Below are 23,387 nucleotides of genomic sequence, written 5' to 3' on the forward strand. Positions count from 1 at the left end.
ACACACACACACATATATATAACTGAATCACTCTGCCATACACCTGAAACTAACACAACATTGTAAGGTAACTATATTCCAACAATTAAAAAAAAAATGAGAGGGCTCACGCCAAGGAGTACTTCCCAGAACTTCTCCTCTCAATGTCCTTGTCCCCACGGTGAGGCACAGCCACCCCCCACCTCTGCAGGAGACCCTCCAACATTAGCAGGTGATTTGCTATTATAAATAACGTAACAGGGAGAGGACTGGGGTTGGCGGCGTGAACACAGCCTGCACAGGGTTAGTGCACCACGGCTAGCCCGGAGGGAGGCTGGGGAAAAGTCTGGATCTGCCAAAGAGACAAGAGACTTTTGCTTCCCTCTTTGTTTCCTGGTGCGTGAGGAGAGCAGATTAAGAGCGCTGCTTAAAGGAGCTCCAGAGAGGGGAGCGAACTGCAGCTAACAGCGCGGACCCCAGAGACGGGCATGAGACGCTAAGGCTGCTGCTGCCGCCACCAAGAAGCCTGCATGCGAGCACAGGTCACTATCCACACCTCCGTTCCGGGCAGGCTGTGCACCCCGCCACTGCCAGGGTCCCAGGATCCGGGGACAACTTCCCAGAGATAAGTCACGGTGCGCCTAAGGCTGGTGCAACATCAAGCTGGCCTCTGCCACCACAGGCTCGCCCCGCATCATGTCCCTCCCATTCCCCGGCCTCAGTGAGCCAGAGACCCCGAATCAGCTGCTCCTTTAACCCCGTCCTGTCTGAGCGAAGAACAGACGCCCTCTGGCAACCTACACGCAGAGGCGGGGCCAAATACAAAGCTGAGCCCCCGGAGCTGTGCAAACAAAGAAGAGAAAGGGAAATCTCTCCCAGCAGCCTCAGGAGCAGTGGATTAAATCTCCACAATCAACTTGATGTACCTGCATCTGTGGAATACCTGAATAGACAACAAACCATCCCAAATTGAGGAGGTGGACTTTGAGAGCAAGATTTATTATTTTTTCCCCTTTTCCTCTTTTTGTGAGTGTGTATGTATATGCTTCTGTGTGACATTTTCTCTGTATACCTTTGCTTTCACCATTTGTCCTAGGGTTCTATCCGTCGGATTTTTTTGCTTTGTTTTGTTTTATTTACTTTTTAAAAAAAATTTTTTCTTAATAATTATTTTTTATTTTAATAACTTTATTTTATTTTACCCTACTTTATTTTATTTTCTTTTATCCCCTTCCTCCCTCCCTCCCTCCCTCCCTTCCTTTCTTCCTTTCTTTCTTTCTACTTTTTCTACCTTTTATTCTGAGCCATGTGGATGAAAGGCTCTTGGTGAGGCAGCCAGGAGTCAGTGCTGTGCCTCTGAGGTGGGAGAGCCAACTTCAGGACACTGGTCCACAAGACACCTCCCAGCTCCACGTAATATCAAATGGCGAAAATCTCCCAGAGATCTCCATCTCAACACCAACACCCAGCTTCACTCAACGACCAGCAAGCTACAGTGCTGGACACCCTATGCCAAATAACTAGCAAGACAGGAACACAACCCCACGCATTAGCAGAGAGGCTGCCTAAAATCATAATAAGTCCACAGACACCCCAAAACACACCACCAGGCGTGGACCTGCCCACCAGAAAGACAAGATCCAGCCTCATCCAACAGAACACAGGCACTAGTCCACTCCACCAGGAAGCCTACACAACCCACTGAACCAACTTTAGCCACTGGGGACGGACACCAAAAACAAAAGAAACTACGAACCTGCAGCCTGCAAAAAGGAGACCCCAAACACAGTAAGATAAGCAAAATGAGAGACAGAAAAACACACAGCAGATGAAGGAGCAAGATAAAAACCCACCACACCTAACACATGAAGAGAAAATAGGCAGTCTACCTGAAAAAGAATTCAGAATAATGATAGTAAAGATGATCCAAAATATTGGAAATAGAATGGAGAAAATGCAAGAAACATTTAACAAGGACCTAGAAGAAATAAAGATGAAACAAGCAACGATGAACAAGACAATAAAAGAAATAAAAAATACTCTGGAAGGGATCAATAGCAGAATAACTGAGGCAGAAGAACGGATAAGTGACCTGGAAGATAAAATAGTGGAAATAACTACTGCAGAGCAGAATAAAGAAAAAAGAATGAAAAGAACTGAGGACAGTCTCAGAGACCTCTGGGACAACATTAAACGTACCAACATTTGAATTATAGGGGTTCCAGAAGAAGAAGAGAAAAAGAAAGGGACTGAGAAAATATTTGAAGAGATTTTAATTGAAAACTTCCCTAATAAGGGAAAGGAAATAGTTAAGTCTAGGAAGCATAGAGAGTCCCATACAGGATAAATCTAAAAAGAAACACACCAAGACACATATTAATCAAACTGTCAAAAAGCAAATACAAAGAAAACATATTAAAAGCAGCAAGGGAAAAACAACAAATAACCCACAAGGGAATCCCCATAAGGTTAACAGCTGATCTTTCAGCAGAAACTCTGCAAGCCAGAAGGGACTGGCAGGACATATTTAAAGTGATGAAGGAGAAAAACCTACAACCAATATTACTCTACCCAGCAAGGATTTCATTCAGATTTGATGGAGAAACTAAAACCTTTACAGACAAGCAAAAGCTGAGAGAGTTCAGCACCACCAAACCAGATTTATAACAAACGCTAAAGGATCTTCTCTAGGCAAGAAATACAAGAGAAGGAAAAAGACCTACAATAACAAACCCAAAATAATTAAGAAAATGGTCAAAGGAACATACATATCGATAATTACCTTACATGTAAATGGATTAAATGCTCCCACCAAAAGACACAGACTGGCTGAATGTATACAAAAACAAGACCCATATATATGCTGTCTACAAAATACCCACGACAGACCTAGAGACACATACAGACTGAAAGTGAGGGGATGGAAAAAGATATTCCATGCAAATGGAAACCAAAAGAAACCTGGAGTAGCAATTCTCATAACAGAAAAAACAGACTTTAAAATAAAGACTATTAGAAGAGACACAGAAGGACACTACATAATGATCAAGGGATCGATCAAAGAAGAAGATATAACAACTGTAAATATTTATGCACCCAACACAGGAGCACCTCAATACATAAGAAAAATACTAACAGCCATAAAAGGGGAAATCGACAGTAACACATTCATAGTAGGGGACTTTAACACACCATTTTCACCAATGGACACATCATCCAAAATGAAAATAAATAATGAAACACAAGCTTTAAATGATACATTAAACAAGATGGACTTAATTGATATTTATAGGACATTCCATCCAAAAACAACAGAATACACATTTTTCTTAAGTGCTCATGGAACATTCTCCAGGACAGATCATATCTTGGGTCACAAATTAAGCCTTGGTAAATTTAAGAATATTGAAATTGTATCAAGTATCTTTTCTGACCACAATGCTATGAGAATAGATATCAATTACAAGAAAAGATCTGTAAAAAATACAAACACACGGAGGCTAAACAATACGCTACTTAATAACGAAGTGATCACTGAAGAAATCAAAGAGGAAATCAAAAAATACCTAGAAACAAATGACAATGGAGACAGGATGACCCAAAACCTATGGGATGCAGCAAAAGCAGTTCTAAGAGGGAAGTTTATAGCAATACAATCCTACATTAAGAAACAGGAAACATCTCGAATAAACAACCTAAACTTGCACCTAAAACAATTAGAGAAAGAAGAACGAAAAAAACCCCCAAAGTTAGCAGAAAGAAAGGAAACAGAAAGATCAGATCAGAAATAAATGAAAAAGAAATGAAGGAAACGATAGCAAAGATCAATAAAACTAAAAGCTGGTTCCTTGAGAAGATAAACAAAATTGATAAACCATTAGCCAGACTCATCAAGAAAAAAAGGGAGAAGACTCAATTCAATAGAATTAGAAATGAAAAAGGAGAAGTAACAACTGACACTGCAGAAATACAAAGGATCGTGAGAGATTACTACAAGCAACTCTATGCCAATAAAATGGACAACCTGGAAGAAATGGACAAATTCGTAGAAATGCACAACGCTGCCAAGACTGAATCAGGAAGAAATAGAAAATACGAACAGACCAATCACAAGCACTGAAATTGCAACTATGATTAAAAATCTTCCAACAAACAAAAGCCCAGGACCACATGGCTTCACAGGCGAATTCTAGCAAACATTTAGAGAAGAGCTAACACCTATCCTTCTCAAACTCTGCCAAAATATAGCAGAGGGAGGAACACTCCCAAACTCATTCTACCAGGCCACCATCACCCTGATACCAAAACCAGACAAGGATGTCACAAAGAAAATTACAGGCCAATAGCACTGATGAACATAGATGCAAAACTCCTCAACAAAATACTAGCAAACAGAATCCAACAGCACATTAAGAGGATCATACACCATGATCAAGTGGGGTTTATTCCAGGAATGCAAGGATTCTTCAGTATATGCAAATCTATCAATGTGATACACCATATTAACAAATTGAAGGAGAAAAACCATATGGTCATCTCAATAGATGCAGCGAAAGCTTTCAACAAAATTCAACACCCATTTACGATAAAAACCCTCCAGAAAGTAGGCATAGAGGGAACTTTGCTCAACATAATAAAGGCCATACATGACAAAACCACAGCCAACATCGTCCTCAATGGTGAAAAACTGAAAGCATTTCCACTAAGATCAGGAACAAGACAAGGTTGCCCACTCTCACCATTCTTATTCAACATAGTTTTGGAAGTTATAGCCACAGCAATCAGAGAAGAAAAGGAATTAAAAGGAATCCAAATCAGAAAAGAAGAAGTAAAGCTGTCACTGTTTGCAGATGACATGATACTATACACAGAAAATCCTAAAGATGCTACCAGAAAACTACTACAGCTAATCATTGAATTTGGTAAAGTAGCAGGATACAAAATTAATGCACAGAAATCTCTGGCATTCCTATACAGTAATGACGAAAAATCTGAAAGTGAAATCAAGAAAACACTCCCATTTACCACGGCAACAAAAACAATAAAATGTCTAGGAATAAACTGACCTAAGGAGACAAAAGACCTGTATGCACAAAATTATAAGACACTGATGAAAGAAATTCAAGATAATACAAATAGATGGAGAGATGTACCATGTTCTTGGATTAGAAGAATGAACATTGTGGAAGTGACTCTACTACCCAAAGCAATGTACAGATTCAATGCAATCCCTATCAAACTACCACTGGCATTTTTCACAAAACTAGAACAAAAAATTTCACAATTTGTATGGAAACACAACAAAACCCATATAGCCAAAGCAATCTTGAGAACAAAAAACGGAGCTGGAGGAATCAGGCTACCAGACTTCAGACTATACTACAAAGCTTCAGTAATCAAGACAGTATGGCACTGGCACAAAAACAGAAATATTGATCAATGGAACAGGATAGAAAGCCCAGAGATAAACCCACGCACATATTGTCACCTTATCTTTGATAAAGGAGGCAGAAATGTACAGTGGAGAAAGGACAGCCTCTTCAATAAGTGGTGCTGGGAAAACTGGACAGGTACATGTAAAAGTATGAGATTAGAACACTCCCTAACACCATACACAAAAGTAAACTCAAAATGGATTAAAGACCTAAATTTAAGGCCAGAAACTATCAAACTCTTAGAGGAAAACATAGGCAGAACAGTCTATGACATAAATCACAGCAAGATCCTTTTTGACCCACCTCCTAGAGAAATGGAAGTAAAACAAAAATAAAAACATGGGACCTAATGAAACTTAAAAGCTTTTGCACAGCAAAGGAAACCATAAACAAGACCAAACGACAACCCTCAGAATGGGAGAAAATATTTGCAAATAAAGCAATGGACAAAGGATTAATCTCCAAAATTTATAAGCAGCTCATGCAGCTCAATAACAAAAAAGCAAACAACCCAATCCAAAAATGGGCAAAAGACCTAAAGAGACATTTCTCCAAAGAAAATATTCAGATTGCCAAGAAACACATGAAAGAATGGTTAACATTATTAATCATTAGAGAAATGTAAATCAAAACTACAATGAGATATCATCTCACACCAGTCAGAATGGCCATCGTCAAAAAATCTGGAAACAATAAATGCTGGAGAGGGTGTGGAGAAAAGGGAACACTCTTGCACTGCTGGTGGGAATGTGAACTGGTACAGCCACTATGGAGAACAGTATGGAAGTTCCTTAAAAAACTACAAATAGAACTACCATATGACCCAGCAATCCCACTCCTGGGCATATACCCTGAGAAAACCATAATTCATAAAGAGTCATGTACCAAAATGTTCATTGCAGCTCTATTTACAATAGCCAGGAGATGGAAACAACCTAAGTGTCCATCATCGGATGAATAAAAGAAGATGTGGCACATATACACAATGGAATATTAGCCATAAAAAGAAATGAAACAGTTATTTGTAGTGAGGTGGATGGACGTAGAGTCTGTCACACAGAGTGAAGTAAGTCAGAAAGAGAAGACAAATACCGTATGCTAACACATATGTATGGAATCTAAGGAAAAAAAAAGGTCATGAAGAACCTAGGGGTAAGACAGTAATGAAGACACAGACCTACTAGAAGATGGACTTGAGGATATGGGGAGGGGGAAGGGTAAGCTGTGACAAAGTGAGACAGTGGCATGGACATATATACACTACCAAATGTAAAATGGATAGCTAGTGGGAAGCAGCCACAGAGCACAGGGAGATCAGTTCGGTGCTTTGTGACCACCTAGAGGGGTGGGATAGGGAGGGGGGGTGGGAGGGAGACTCAAGAGGGAAGAGATATGGGAACATATGTATAACTGATTCACTTTGTTATAAAGCAGAAACTAACACACCACTGTAAAGCAATTATACTCCAATAAAGATGTAAAAAAAAAAAAAATGAAAGAAAGAAAGAAAAACTTTTTACTTTTTAATACACACACAAAAAAAGCAGGAGAAAATGAGTGTCATCTACATGTCTAACTCCACCCCACGTGAGAAACTACAATCTTTGGGAGAAGGCACAGGATGTGAAGAGCTGGAAGGGCTCTTGGAGACTGAGCCCAAGCCCAGGTTTTATGGATGAGGAACGAGAGAGCCCCAGGGCTCACCCTTCAGCCACTGGTGGAGACACAGCTCCTCATGCCCAGGAGGCTCACCTGCCCACCACAGTGCAGTAACAAGTGATCCAGCCCCATTATTTGTTCCCTTCCCAAGCATGAAACACAGGCACCCAAAGTTCAACCATTTTCCATCTACAGACCTCGGTATGGTATGCCATCTGAAACAATTTATCAAAAGCAAAACATAACCCAGCAGGAAACTTACCTAATGGAGGATTTCCAAGATCTTTAAAATGAGTTGTAACACATACTAGTTCAGTTTCTATTTTCAAGTTCAATTCTCCATTTAGGTTTGCTTCAATAATCTGCAAATTGAGTATTTTACAGTGTTACGAAAAGGAAAAAGGAAAAAAAAAAAGTGAACACCAGCTTCCAACAAACCAGGTGACAAGGTAGCCCCCCCAGACCCAGGGCACTCCTGACATCACCAAGCCCCACATGGCATCAGCAAGAAGACAAGGTCTGAGAGCCAGAGACTCAGAAATCCCCGGAGAGCAGCCCTTCTGCGTGCAGAGCGCCATGGGAAGACCTGAGAACAGGTGGGGCTGGGGGTCCCTGCTAGCAGCTCTGACGACACAGACACCGTGTGACTCCTGCAAAACGGAGGGAGGAGAACCGGAAGAGAACGTGAAGTTAGAAGCTCACCACCTGCCTTATTTTATTTATTTTTTTTGCAGTACGTGGGCCTCTCACTGTTGTGGCCTCTCCCGTTGCGGGGCACAGGCTCCGGACACGCAGGCTCAGAGGCCATGGCTCATGGGCCCAGCCACTCCGCGGCATGTGGGATCTTCCCGGACCGGGGCACGAACCCGCATCCCCTGCGTCGGCAGGCGGACTCTCAACCACTGCGCCACCAGGGAAGCCCCACCTGCCTTATCTTTATAAATGGACCAAACCATCTATTACAACTGCCAATTCCACATAATCAGAAAGCCTTCAGAATATCAGGAGAACATAACCATCTACCTGAAAAATAAACTCAGACATTGGGAAGTGAGATTTCCAAATTCAGAAAGGCCCGAAGATGCCGTCAGGCGTCCAGGACTCCAACAAGCTGCGGGGACCCGTGGCCGCTGGGCTTTCCACACTCAGAGGACAGCTGGGCTTGGTGACCAATTGCCGTGGCCCCTACCGGCCACACCTCTCCCCGCCCCAACAGTGCCTGGAACTTCTCCCAAGATCAGAGGGGCCCTTTCCTTTCAAGCTCTGCCCTCCACCAACCAACAGGGTCTATAAACGGGACAGAATCTAGAAATGAAGTTCAGAGAAAGATACAGGTACCACGACATGATACAGGTACCAAGATTTGGGCAATCTGCCCAGGGCATGCTGCATTTCGCCTTTTACCGTTGGTATCTGGCCATCTCTAAAGCCTGGCAGGTCTTCAGAAAGCCCGTGCAGCAGCATGCAAGCCAGCATTTTGCTCAACCAACAATGCAAGAGGCCACCGAGCCGCCGCAGGTGATGGTGGTCATCTGGCCGAGGAGCCATTCCAGAGGCGCGGCAAGAGGGGCAGAGGCCATGGGTGAGCGGAGCACAGCCTGCTCCGCAGGGCTCAGCTGCAGCTAAATCTCACACAGATTTACTTCGGAGTGTCACCTAGTAGACCTTATTCTTGTTCCTTAAAATCAGTGAACTCTGAATAGTTTCCATCCTAGTAACAAAATCAAAAAATGTTTTTAACTTGAGTGAGCTCTCATTTCTAAGGCTTTGACGTTACACAGAAAACAGCCTCTACATTTCCTTGCTGCATCATCTAGTAAACGTACCTCTGAATGAGAAGAATTCATTATTCTTTCACTACCCAGAAACACACGGTGATGTTTCTAAGCCTGCTCTCTTATCTGGACACAATACTTGACTGAAATATGTAAAACAATCCTTGTGCTTACTGGGACTCTAAAGCTAACACATAACACAGGCCCGTCTGCTTTGAGTAAGCACACACTCAGTATCTACCTGTAAATTCTCCCCGCTTTTGAAAAACAGGTTTTATATAAATACAGATTTATTCAAGAAGGCAGCCTGCAAGGTTCTAGATTCACTCCAGACTTCAAACACTCACAACTTTCTTCACATCCCCACCGCCTGAGTGATCAAACAGTAGCTCCACGCCTCTGACCACACCCGGTGCCTGGTGTGGGGCAGCATTCAAACAGAACTTGCCAAGGGAGTTCACGAGCGACACTCTGAACACTGGTCGCCGTGTTTATTTTGTGAGCGATGGCCAGAGTATTAGCCACATCAACATACTTTGCTTCTTAGGGACTTGGACAAAGTCTTACCTCTTTCAGAGATTCCCCAAATGATAATTACCCACCATTTACGGAAGAGTGGCTAAACGCACTGGGAACCTAACATAAGTGATCTCGATTCACAAAAAGTCACAGAGCCACTGTGACAGTTAGGCTGCCATTCCCGTGCTGGATAACACCCAGCACCGGGGCGCACCGCTCAGCGGGGGGCCCAGGGTGGCTGCAAGGACTCGGCTCCTGTGAGGCTGAGACAACGTGTAAGGCGTAAGCAACAGAGCACTGCTCCGACCACCAAGCACCGCCGACCCACATGTCCACCACAGCAACAGCATCCCTGCGCGCCCGTCAGAAACTCAGGCTGACCCCACCGCAGACCTCCTGAACCAGAACTGGCATTTGGTTGGAGGGGATCCCAATGCCTTAAAACCTGGCGGAGACTCCTGTCAGTCCATGCCTGTTTTTTCTGTTCCTACCTGAGTCGTACACGCAACCCACCCCCACGGGCCACGTCTCTCATTAAAGGAAGTAAGGTAAGGATGGCATCTCATCAAGGGCCGCTGGGGCATCTGACGGGACAGGGATATTTTTAATGTGTTAAGTCCTAGTCATTTTCCTTAGTTCTCTTGCCTGTAATCTTCAGACACAGAATTCTGGTTACTCAAGTAGATCTCGTTATGCATTTGGCTACTCCAACTTTCCATATGCTTGATAACTTTCCCCTTAGTATTTCACAGTGCAGTAGCCACTTCCACAAAATTCTGGCTTTTAAACACTCCAGGGAAGAGAAAAACACCTTTGATGATTTTATCTAAGCGACTTTGCTGACTCATTTCCCTTGGACCAAAAGAACAATCAGATCCTTGGCTTACTCGCCCTGCCTTTTCTCCCCTGGGCCTCTCGAACCTCTCTGGAGGCCCCCAGGGTATCCTCAGAGGCAGCTCCCAGCCTGACAACTGGGTCAACATCGAGGCAGGCAGAGCAGAACACCCATGTCTGCCCAGGACACACTGCTTCCTCCGAAGCCATCCTAAATTAAAGTGAAATCTATAAAGATGAAGTCATGGAAGAAAATTACTCTCAAGCGAGCACACCTGCGGCAATAAAACAGCCCATCGACGTTTTCTAGGCTTCAGGAAACTTTTGTAATTCCAAAGATCTCTTGAAGCTAAGTTTCATTCCAGGTCCGTGCGCAAACACCTATTACCCACGTGCTGACTGGCAACCCCACAGTGGGTGGCTGTCACGCAGAGACGGTTAAGACAATTTCCCTTTTCAGGAAGCTGCCACTTTAGGAGGGGTTCCCAGGTGCTAGCAGGTAACTTATGTAGTGCTGAACAGAGCAGCTCGGCAGAGGAGGGGCTTACAGCCAGTGTGGTGGTAGAAGGTCTGGGAATTCTGATGAGCAGTGAGAAGGGCCAAGTGCTTTCCAGGGGACAACGGGAGAGAAGCAGCCAAGTGTGAACGGCAGAGACGGGGGCTGGGAAGAACCGGTGCTGTGGGGATGGACAAGAGTCTAGAGGGGTCCTGCAGGGAGGGGGCAGCCATGTGGCAGGTAACCGGCCTGCAGACACCGAAGAGCAAAGGTTTCACCAGGTGGACAGGGGTTTCTATAATGAAACATCCAGGGACACAATCGAATGAGTTTTGGGGGTGAGTGAAGAACTCAGGAGAACCCTAGGAGGGAAGGAGAATGACCCACACGATCCCCCAACACTGTCACTGTCACATATAGCGTTTCATGACATTGGCAGAAAACCTTCACAGAAGAAAACAGGGAAGTAAACATGACCCTCGACCTGACCTAAGAGCTGCCTACAGGAAAAGGGGTGTGTCCTAGGGGATCTCCGTCCTGGGCTCACAGAGACATCTGGCAAGTAGAGAGGCCAGCATCAGTGATCATAAGAAAATATGTACATTATCAGATAAAACATGTAATATGCTGTCCAGAACATATGGAAAGAAAGCCAAAACTGTTGAATATATCCTTAACATACTATTAATATAGATATGAGGGACTAGGGCAAATGCGAGTGAGGAAAGTTGAGAAGACCTGAGCAGGTTGCTACGGGCACCTGTAAAACTGCAGGCTCTCAACAACCAGCCAGGCCCCCAGAGCCGGGGGGTGAGGGACGCCCCACGCGGACACCACATGGTGAATGGCAGGGCACCAAGACTCCATCAGACGAGGCTCCTCCCAGGACACGCAGCCAAAACCACACACTTGGGAGCTCTTTTCCAAGGAGTTAGGACTTACAAGGTGATTGCTGATGTTTTTCATCTTCTCCACAATGCTCTTCATAGTCTTCAAGACTGGTAAATAAATACTAACCTATAAAGCAAATGAGAAAAATCAGGAGTATTAACACATTGACATAACATGGTCAAGTACTGACAGGTGCTCATTACCTGTTCGCAATGTGTGTACGCTTAAAAGCTCTGGAATCTTGTTTTTAAATTGCCTGAATACAGGTCCTTTTTAAAATATAAAAAGAAAAACAAGTTTACAACTTCACTCACTCATGCCTGCCTCTGGTGACATCAGTGACCATGTCCCTGTAGGCATTCCCTGCTTCCAAGACTGCAGCCCTGCAGCCAAGATGCCCTGCACGTGCCCCAGGGGACTAAGGCTCAGCACCGGGGGAGGCCGTCCTCCAGGGGTTCACACCCAGGCTCAAGGTCCGCCTCCTACCCTGTGCAGAAACACTGGGGGCCAGTCTCTGCAGCAGTGCCCAGACTGGGTTGCAGCAGTACTTGGTACAATGCTGGCTTTTTCCCAGCAAAGATGTCTTCTAGCAAAAGCCAAGTAAATATTCCATTCGCTGTATTTTCATGGTCTCTTCTTCAATACATCATGAGCAAGAGTTTGACCCTTGGGCATCATCTTTACTTCCAGTGGCTCTGGGACTCCTGTCAGGAGAACTAAAGCAGGCTCTCCCACACACCCCGGGCATCACTCCTTACGAGACAAAGGAAAAAACCACGTTCTGTGAAACCCAAGCTGGCACCTAGGACCGCTACTCCCGATAAATGTGATGGTCCTCCAAAATACTACCTTAGTTTTACTTAAGCATTATTATTGGGCAAGACTTTCTCTCTCCTAACTGTAAAGAATGTGGCATTCCTATTATGTAAAACGCTACTTTAGGATGTTTTATGTGAACAACTAAAGACAAATACTGCAAATTTTTTTTTTTCTGGGAGTGTCCTTTAAAAATGACTATCTCTTGGGCTTCCCTGGTGGCGCAGTGGTTGAGAGTCCACCTGCCGATGCAGGGGACACGGGTTCGTGCCCCGGTCCGGGAAGATCCCACGTGCCGCGGAGCGGCTGGGCCCATGAGCCATGGCCACTGAGCCTGCGCGTCCGGAGCCTGTGCTCCACAACGGGAGAGGCCACAACAGTGAGAGGCCCGCGTACCGCAAAAAAAAAAAGACTATCTCTTTTCAGGCACTATATACAACTTTCAAATAAAACCTACGGCAAGACTTTATCTAAGGTCAGAGAATTCAAATCACACCATTTAACACGTGGTGAGTGACAGGACGCCAGGCATCACTCACGTCAGCGTCCGGGACCGTCGGTTCTTGTAAGTCCTTCCACAGTTTTCGAGGAATAACCTTTACAGGGATGTCATGTGTCACAACACGACTACTGCTTGACACGGATAACTGCCAACAGAAAAATTAAAAATTATTTGTATCATCCTGTCAACACTTAAAAAAAAGAACTGAAAGACTAAAAAAGTTGATACCAAATCTAAGTGGAATGTTCTCAATTCAACAAATATTTATGGTGTGCGTATCCAGCTTGGGGTCCTGTTAGGAGCTGGGAAGTGTGGTGAACAAGAATAAGATAAGGTTCCCTCTGTTCCAGAGGTACAGGTGGGTAAGGAAGGAAACACAAACTATACAAGCTGGGTGCACTACATATAATCACAACAGATTTGAAGAAAGCAAAACAGCAACCAGGTGAGCGTGTGAGGAGGGTCTTAGAGTGGGAAGTCAGGAAAAGCTTCTCCGAGAGGTGACGTTTCAGATAGGACCAGAACAAGGACGAGCTGCCAGTCATGGGAAAATAGAGACGAGGGAGACAGTGTTCTCCCAGGCAGGGAGAAGAGCAGTGTAAAGTCGTGAAGCACAAGCTGACTTGCTATGCAGAAGCGACCAAGAGACCGTTCTGTGTGCACAGGACACTCGTGTGCTGCTGGAAGGATAAAACTCGACCTGTCTATGTGCATGGGCTCCTCTGAGACTCCACAGACCAACATATTCTGCACTTTAAGAAAGAAAAGCATGATATGTTAATCTCTTACTTTTCCCTAAGTAACTTTAGAACCACACCACACTTATATTGTGAGGTGAAATACAGATTAGCTCTGAGAACTGCGTGACTGCAAAGAGCTGAGAAAAAGGAAGGAAGGCTGACGAAGAGAGTGATCAAGGCAGTGGAGGAGCAGCATGCGGGCTCACCACCTCCCACAGATGCATCAGAACTACATCCACATGTAGAACGGTGCTCACAGGACACCTACTGAGACCTGGCAGAAGACCTCAGGCTTCAGAAAGGGCGAGAAAACCTCCACGCAACTGGGTAGGACAAAAGAAAAAAGAACAAAGCAGAGAGGGGAATTGGGATGGGGCCTGCACCCCAGGGAGGGAGCTGTGAAAGAGGAAAGATGCCCACACCCTGGATGTCCCCTCACAGGCAGGGAGATCAGCCTGGACAGAGGAGAAGCTGTAGAACCTTGGAGGAGAATGCAGCAACCAGTTTACAGAAGGCAGAATGGAGAGAGACCTGCACACACGGGAGATGCCACCGCCCTGCACTGCCCAGCCTGAGACACGTGTCTGCCGGGGCGGGTGGGGGCTGGGTGCTGAAGTGCAGGCTTCGGAGCTCAGACCCAGGGAGAGGACTGGGGTGGGCTGCCTGAAGGGGCTGGAGTGTGGTGTGGCCACGACCAAGGACGTACCTGGGCCCGCCAGAGAGGCAACGTGCCACTGTTGGAGGACGTGTGAAGGGAGGGGCGGGGCCGCCACAGGAGCTTCCTTCCACGTGCACACGCACTTTCAGGCAACACAACACCACCTATATGAGTCCCAGGGACGGGCGTGAGCCACCACTGCCGCTGAGAGTGTCAGGAGTGGGCGCCAGCTGCCACTGCCATCGCAGGCTCCAGGAGCACGTGCAAGCCGCTGCAGGCTCTGGGAAGACACATGAGCTTCTGTTGTGGGCTCTGGGTGGGCAGGTGCCAGCCGCCGCCACCGCTGAGAACTCCAGGAGGGGGCATCAGCTGCCCTCACTGCCGCGGCTCCGGGAACATGCAAAAGCCGCCGCATCTGCACACTCCCTATCAAGGGGGTAGTGGCCAACACATGCTGAGGAGTGGCAAAAGGCATCCATACTAAGAGCAGCCCTCACACCAAAACTACTAAACCTACACAAGCTACACAGGGATACTCCCGCATATAAATAGCCTTCTAAGACCACAGTTGGTAACTGTTTCTCCTAAGCTCAGAGAAAGAGAAATACAAGTAAAATGAAGAAGCTGAGGAACCACTCCCAGTTAAAAGACAAAGAGAGAATTCCCCAAAGGAACAAACAATGAAACAGACTTCTTCAGTCTAACAGAGAAAAAGTTCAAAAAGGTGGTGATGATAATAGTGAAGGTATTAAGAAAGGCTTTTGACAGAAGTGCAGAGTACTGTAAAAAAGAACTAGAGACAACAAGGAGGAGCCAAGAAAACTTACAAAATTAATTTGCCGAGATGAAAGCTGAGCTCAAGGCAACGAATAACAGAATGAATAACATAGAAGAATGAAGTGGTAAGTGAGCTGGAAGACAGAATAATGGAAATCACTCAATCACAACAGCAGACAGAAAGCCAAAAGAAAAAAAAAAATGAAAGCAAGATAAGAGATCTATGGGATAATATAAAGCATGCCAATCAATGCATAATACGGATTCCAGAAGGAGAAGAAAGAAAAGTGGATCAAAAATGTTTTGAAGAAATTATGGCTGAAAGCTTCCCAAACCTAAAGAAGGAAACATATATCCAGGTACAGGAAGTACAGAGGGTCCCAAGTAAGGTGAACCCAAACAGACGTACACCAAGACACAATTAAAATGGCAAAAGTTGGGCTTCCCTGGTGGCGCAGTGGTTGAGAGTCCGCCTGCCGATGCAGAGGACACGGGTTCGTGCCCCGGTCCGGGAGGATCCCACATGCCGCGGAGCGGCTGGGCCCGTGAGCCATGGCCGCTGAGCCTGCGCGTCCGGAGCCTGTGCTCCGCAACGGGAGAGGCCACAACAGTGAGAGGCCCGCGTACTGCAAAAAAGAAAAAAAAAAAACTGGCAAAAGTTAAAGAGAAGATTCTAAAGACAGAAAGAGAAAAACAAGGAGTTAATTACAAGGGAACCCCCATAAGGCTATCAGCTGATTTCACTATGGAAATGTTGCAGGCCAGAAGGGAGTGGCAAAATATATTCAAAGTCTTGAAAGGGAAAAAAATCTGCAACCTAGAATACTCTACCCAGCAAGGTTATCATTTAGAATAGGAGGAGAAAAAATTTCTCAGACAAGCAAAATCTAAAAGAATACAGTGATACTAAACCTAGCCTAAAAGAAATATTGAAAGGTCTTCTCTAAATAGAAAAGAAGCAACAAGCTATAGGAAAGAGGGAATAACAAATGGAAAGTAAATCACTTAAGCCAACATACAAATTAAAAAGAAAAAAAAAATTTTTTAATCTATCTGTGAAAGCGATGATAACCACAACAAACTACAAAAGAATAAACATGAAGATGTAAAACAGGACATCAAATTTATAAAACGTAGGGGAGGAGAACTAGAAAATGTAGATTTTTTTTTTAAATGTGTTTGAGCCTACAATGACTATCAGTCTAAAGCAAGCAGATATAGAAAGGGGTTAACATACTTGAAAAACAGGGTAACCACGAATCAACAACATACGATAGATTCACAAAAACCAAAAAGAACAGAACACAAGCATAAAATAAAAGGAATCAAACCACAAAAAGAAAAACAAGAAGAGAAATAAAGGAACAAAGAAGAAACATAAAATCAATTGGAAAACAAGGTTTAAAATGGCAATAAATACATATTTATCAATAATTTCCTCAAATGTCAATGGACTAAATGCTCCAATCAAAAGACAGAGTGGCGGACTGGATAAAAAAGAGCCTGCAATATGCTGCCTACAAGAGACCCACTTCAGGGACTTCCCTGGCAGTCCAGTGGTTAAGGCTCTGTGCTTCCACTACAGAGCACAGGTTTGATCCCTGGTTAGGAACTAAAATCCTGCACACAGCACAGCATGGTGTAGCCAAAAAAAAACAAACACTAGAGACCCACTTTAGGGCAAAAGAAACACAAAGATTGAAAGTGAGGGAATGGAAAAAGATATTTCATGGAAACAGAATTGACAAGAAAGTGGCAGCTGCACCACTTGTATCACACAAAACAGACTTTAAAACAAAGGCCATAAAGAAGGATAAATAAGCACAGTATATAATGATAAAAGGATCAATACAAGAGGAGGACTTTATACTCGTCAACATATATGCAACTAATATCAGAGCACCCAAATACATAAAACAAATACTAACAAACATAAAGGAAGAAACTGACAGGAATAAAATCATAGTAGGAGACTTTAACACCTGACTTGCATCAGTGGACAGCTCTTTGAGACAGAAAATCAATAAGGCAACAGAGATCCTAAATGATACAACAGAACAGCTACACTTAATTGTTGGTTTTGGGACATTACATTAAAAAAAAAAAAGAAAACATTCTTTTCAAGTGCACATGGAACATTCTTTAGGACTGACAACATACTAGGGCACAAAACAAACCTCAACAAATTTAAGAGTACAGACATTATTTCAAGCATCTTTTCTGACCACAATGGCATGAAAATAGAAATCAACCACAGCAAAAGAAATGAGAAAAAAGCAATTACATGGAGACTAAACAACATGCTACTACAAAACCAATGGGTCAAGAAGGAAATCAAGAATGAAATTTAAAAATACCCTGTGACAAATGACAATGAAAACGCAACCATACAAAATCTAAGGATGCAGCAAAAGCAGTTCTTGGAAGTTCATAGCAATACAGGCCTTCCTCAAAAAACAAGAAAAATCTCAAATAAACAACCTAACCTACTGCCTAAAAGAATCAAAAAAAGAACACCACCTAAAGTCAGCAGAAGGAAGGAAATAATAAAGATCACAGGGGAAATAAATAAAATAGAGAGTAAAAAAATAGAAAAAAATCAATAAAGCCAAGAGCTGGTTCTTTGAAAGGGTAAACAAAGTTGACAAACGTCTGGCCAGGATCACCAAGAAGAAAAGAGAGAGAAACCAAACAAAATAAGAAATGAAAAAGGAGAACTATCAACTGATACTGCAGAAAAAAACATGAGACTGCTATGAACAATTATATTTGAACAAATTGGACAACCTAGAGGAAATGGACAAGTTTCGGGAAACATACAGCCCACCAAAAGTCAAATCAAGAAGAAATCGATAATTTGAACAGACTGATCACTAGAAGTGAAATAAAATCTGTAATAAAAAAAAAATTCCCTACAAACAAAAGTCAAGGACCAGATGGCTTCACAGGCAAATTCTACAAAACATACAAAGAAGAACTTTTACAGATCCTTCTCAAACTCTTCCAAAAGACTGAAGAGGAGGGAACACTCCCAAAGACATTATATTAAGCCACCATTGACCCAATACCAAAACCAGACAAAGATACCAGCAAAAATGAAAATTACAGGCCAATATCTTTGATGAACATAGATGCAAAAATTCTCAACAAAATATTAGCAAACCGAATCCAACAACATGTAAAAAAATCAGACACCATGACCAAGTGGGATTCATCCCAAGTTAACAAGAATGGTTCAACATACGCAAACTGATGTTATACACCACATCAACAAAAGAAAAGACTGGGACTTCCCTGGCGGTCCAGTGGTTTAAGACTCCATGCTTCCACTGTAGGGGCACGGGTTTGATCCTGGTCAGGGAACTAAGTACCGCATGCCACACAGCACAGCCAAAAAATAAAAAAATTTTAAAAATTTTAAAAATTTAAAAAAGAACAAAAGAAAAGACAAAAACCACATGATGATCTCAATGGATGCAGAAAAAGCATCTGACAAAATTCAACATCCATTCATAATAAAAACTCTTACCAAAGTGGGTATAGAGGGAACATACCTCAACATAACAAAAGCTATTTATGACACACCCATAGCCAATATAATAACAATGAAAAGCTGAAAGCCTATCCACTAAAATATGGATAAATACAAGGATGCCCACTCTCACCACTTCTATTCAACATATTACTGGAAGTGTTAGCCACAGCAATCAAACAAGAAAAAGAAATAAAAGGTATCCAAATTGGAAGGGAAAAGGCAAAACTGTCATTATATGTAGATGACATGATGCTACACATAGAAAATCCTAAAGACTTGGCACAAAAACTACTAGAACTGATAAATGAATTCAGCAAGGTAGCAGGATACAAGATTAACATACAGAAATCTGTTGCATTTCTTTACACTAACAATGAAATATCAGAAAGAGAAAGTAAAAAAGCAAAAAAAAAAAAAAACCTTTTAAAATTGCATCAAAGAAAAATACAATAAAATACTTAGGAATAAACCTTACCAAGGAGGTGAAAGACTTACATGCTGAGAACTATGAAACATTAATAAAGGTAATTAAAGATGATTCAAAGAAATGGAAAGATATCTCATGCTCTTGGATTGGAAGAATTAATATTGTTAAAATGGCCATACTAAGCAAAGCAATCTACAGATTTAATGCAATCCCTATCAAATTACCCATGACATTTTTCACAGAACTAGAATAAATAACCTTAAAATTCATATGGAACCATAAAAGACCCAGAATTGCCAAAGCAATCCTGAGGAAGAAGAACGAAACAGGAGGCATAACCCTCCCAGACTTCAGACAATACTACAAAGCTACAGTAATCAAAACAGCATGGTACTGACACAAAAAACCAGCCATATGGATCAATGGAACGGAACAGAGAGCCCAAAAATAAACCCACACACCTAGAGTCAATTAATCTTTGTGACAAAGGAGGCAAGAAAATACCATGGGAAAAAGACAGCTCCTTCAGCAAGTGGTGCTGGGAAACTTGGACAGCTGCATGTAAATCAATGACGTTAGAACACACCCTCACAGCATACACAAAAATAAACTCAAAATGGCTTAAAGACTTAGAAGTAAGACATTGACACCATAAAACTCCTAGGAAAGAGCATATGCAAAACATTCTCCGACATAAATCATAGCAACATTTTCTTAGGTCAGTCTCCCAAGGCGATAGAAATAGAAACAAAAACAAACAAATGGGATCTAATCAAACTTACAAGCTTTTGCACAGCAAAGGGAACCATAAATAAAACCAAAAGACAACCCACAGAATACGATAAAAGATATGCAAATGATGTGACCGACAAGGGATTAATTTTCAAAATATACTACAATGAGGTACCACCTCACACCAGTCAGAATGGCCATAATTAAAAAATCTACAAATAACAAATGCTGGAGAGGGTGGGGAGAAAAGGGAACCCTCCTCTACTGTTGGTGGGAATGTAAGTTTTGGTGCAGCCACTATGGAGAACAGTATGGAGGCTCCTCACAATACTAAAAATAGAATTACCATATGACCCAGCAATCCCACTGCCGGAAATATATCCAGACAAAACTATAATCCAAAAAGATGCATGCACCCATATGTTCATAGCAGCACTATTTACAATAGCCAGGGCATGGAAACAACCTAAATGTCCATCGACAGATGAATGGATAAAGAACACGTGATATATATAAACATACAATGTTATAATACTCGGCCATAAAAAAAGAATGAAATAATGCCATTGCAGCAGCATGGATGGACCTAGAGATTATCATACTAAGTGACTGAAGTCAGAAAGAGGAAGACAAATACCATATGGTATCACTTGTATGTGGAATCTAAAACATAACACAAATGAACTTACCTTCGAAAGAGAAACAGACTCACAGACATAGAGAACAGGCTTGTGGTTGCCAAGGGGGAGAGTGGGTGGGGTAGGGATGGACTGGGAGTTTGGGGTTAGCAGATGCCAACTATTACATACAGAATGCATAAACAACAAGGTCCTACTGTATAGCACAGGGAACCATATTCAATACCCTGAGATAAACCATAGTGGAAAAGAATATTAAAAAAAAAGAATGCATACATATGTATAACTGAGTCACTTTGCTGTACAGCAGAAATTAACACAACATTGTAAATCAACTATACTTCAATTAAAAAAAAAAGTGGAGAAATCCTCTTCCATAAAGAGCATTGAACTGAATACAACACTCACCCGAAAAATAAAGTCCACAAATCACAAGGAGGAGAGGTGCCAGGACGAGGGAAGGCCAGGGAGGAGGCAGCACTGGCGCTAAAGGAAGTTAAGGCTTCAAAGAGTAAGAGGAGAGACTCCAAGGAGAAGACCCAGCATCCCCAAAGCCTGGGAGTTGGGAAAGAACGGGACACACCTGGGGAACCACTCAGAGGGCAGGTGTTTGCAATTTGGCTCTACAATGGGTTGGGCCACATGTCAAGGGCTTCGGACAGTAAGTTGGAAACGTGAACTTCATTCTGTGAGCAGTGACAGCCTGTGGGGTACATGTGTCCTGAAGAGAGCTGCGCATTGGATTCATCTGGTAGTAGCGTGGAAGAAAGTTGTATTCCTCGAGAACCAGAGGTCATTTTAAAGGTGTCAGCAACAGAGGCGTGGGAGAAGGGAGGGACACACAAATGCTTCAAAAGTGAAAACAGAGAAACCATGGTTTCTAGACTAGGTGACAAAACCAGTAAAAGAAATGGAGATGCTGGGATACGCAGATAGAGAAGAAAGACGCAGAAGTGTTATTTCATAGGAAAAGGAGTATCCTCGTTGAATATTATGGGATCACAATGCTATTTAAACATGAGGAGGACATGACTCCAAGGGAAAACAAATACTGACCTGCAGATCTTTCATTTAAATAAAACCAATTAGCTTTCCACATACTGTTAGAAAGCCTAGGCTTATAACTACTTTTGAATCCTCTGGGAAGTTTCAGAAACGCTCCCGTCGTACTCACCAGCTCTATAGAAACTGTGAGGCAGGGAAAGTGTTTATTAGTCAGCTTGATTTTCAAGACTCGGGCATTCTGGGCAGTTTTCAAGGCTCGAGATAAATTTTCCGATGTTAGTTCTAAATAAATCGCATTGTTTTCTGCGGAGACACCTTCCATTTGAAATTCGCTGAAGAAGTTCTCCTAAGGGAAGAAAAAGGGGGGACATCTGTGCTCTTTCCGGCGGCATTCGTGGCGGGTGAGGGTGGGGGCGGTTTGCAGGCCTCAGAGAGCCTCCGCTCACCTGCTCCAGTTCACACCACATGCTCACCCCTCCGTTGGCCACCTTGTCAGAGAGGATGAAGTTCAACTTATCCGGGCTGATACGCAGAGTGCAGGTTTTGGCAAGCTTGGCTATCATGTTACTAACTCCTACAGCGAAGGATTCGAGTAAGGAATTACTAAGAAGCACGCCAAGTATCCCAGACGCTAACTTAGCTCGCAGAACTCCCAGTTCGGCCCGACGAGCTTGCCGGTGGGAAAATCACGTTTACGCTGGTACCCACCGGGAAGCCTTTAATGCCGCTGAGGTCACGCCAGCCTCCCACCAACCCTGCGCCGTTCACATCACCAGCCATCAGGGCTGGAATAAGGAAACCGCGATATCCGTAAGTGAACTGGCGCCTACCGGCCACCTTCATCCCTCCCACGTCCACTCGGGGCCGCCGGGTGCTGCAGGGATCGGGGCAGGGCCAGGCGCCGCAGGGGGCGGGGGAACCAACGGGGCCGGGCTGTGAAGGGCGGTCTGCGCCAGATAAAGGTGTCTGTGCCGCCAGCGGCCAGGTTAAGAAAAGACACGAGATAGGACTCAAACTGCAGGGACAACCCTCGGCACCTGCGCCCGCCCCATCCTCCAACGGCCCGCCAGCCCAGCGCGCCCCCATCCTCCTCGCGGGGCCCCGGCCGCTTGCACTGCCCCTTCCGGGCCTCCCGCCCTCCCCTCTGCCCTCCTCCCCGCCGCCCTGGGCCGACACGGCCCCCACTCACGCGTGAAGTTGTTCAGACAGGCCGCATCCACGAGCTTAGCCCGAAACTTCATGGCGGGACGCAGCCCGTGCGGGGCGCCCGTAGGCGGCCGACTCCAGGGACCCCAGCCTTACGCTACCCGCCGGAAACGCCACCCCTGGCCCGGGTTCCGCCTGGCTCGGCCGGACGCCAGCCGCTGAGGGGAGGAGGGCTTTCGGGTCGCGCCCCTGGGTGACGCAACCTCTGCCGGAAGTGACGCGTCCTCCGCCCGCAGGTACCGGAAGTGGTTCTGACGATTTGGAGTTTGACCTCCGTGATCCCTATTTCCAATTCTCTTTTACAACATGAGAAATAAAACCAATCCCTTATTTATAAAGTATTGAGTAGAGTTACCGCTTAAATACACACCTCTCTGGGGTAGGGGAGCTTTAGAACCTCCCTCGGCTCAGACGTTCGCACTAGTACCCCAGCGGTGCGGGACCACGTTGGATGATGCTGTGAAATTGTTTCAAATTTAAACTTTTAAACTGTGCAAAATGCAGGATGTTTAAAGAACACTGATGTTAAGTGGTAATTTTGTAGTCTTATCTCAAGATGAACTTCACTAAAGCCTGTTAAAAAAATCGCACAGCAGAGGGGCTTTCCTGGTGGCGCAGTGGTTAAGAATCCGCCTGCCAATGCAAGGGCCATGGGTTCGAGCCCTAGTCCGGGAAGATCCCACATGCCATAGAGCAACTAAGCCTGTGCACCACAACTACTGAGCCTGCACTCTAGAGCCTGCGAGCCACAACTACTGAGCCC

At 44.1% G+C, this 23,387-nt stretch overlaps 1 protein-coding gene across 1 annotated transcript in view; it reads right to left on the reverse strand.

Annotated features, from left to right (window-relative positions):
• HUS1 (HUS1 checkpoint clamp component) overlaps nt 1-22,766 on the reverse strand; it is a 30,279-nt gene extending 7,513 nt beyond the window's left edge. Inside the window, exons 1-6 of the mRNA XM_029234352.1 lie at nt 22,608-22,766; nt 21,865-21,992; nt 21,588-21,764; nt 12,944-13,051; nt 11,640-11,714; nt 7,336-7,435 (exon numbers count right to left, since the gene is read on the reverse strand). Coding sequence (XP_029090185.1) covers nt 7,336-7,435; nt 11,640-11,714; nt 12,944-13,051; nt 21,588-21,764; nt 21,865-21,992; nt 22,608-22,659 — 640 coding nt within the window. The 5' untranslated portion in view covers nt 22,660-22,766. The remainder of the gene's footprint in view (nt 1-7,335; nt 7,436-11,639; nt 11,715-12,943; nt 13,052-21,587; nt 21,765-21,864; nt 21,993-22,607) is intronic.
• Nucleotides 22,767-23,387: the final 621 nt, after the last annotated feature.

The sequence above is a fragment of the Monodon monoceros genome, unplaced genomic scaffold (assembly GCF_005190385.1).
Source record: "Monodon monoceros isolate NGI ecotype Baffin Bay Population unplaced genomic scaffold, NGI_Narwhal_1 Super_Scaffold_2, whole genome shotgun sequence".
NCBI lineage: Eukaryota > Metazoa > Chordata > Mammalia > Artiodactyla > Monodontidae > Monodon > Monodon monoceros.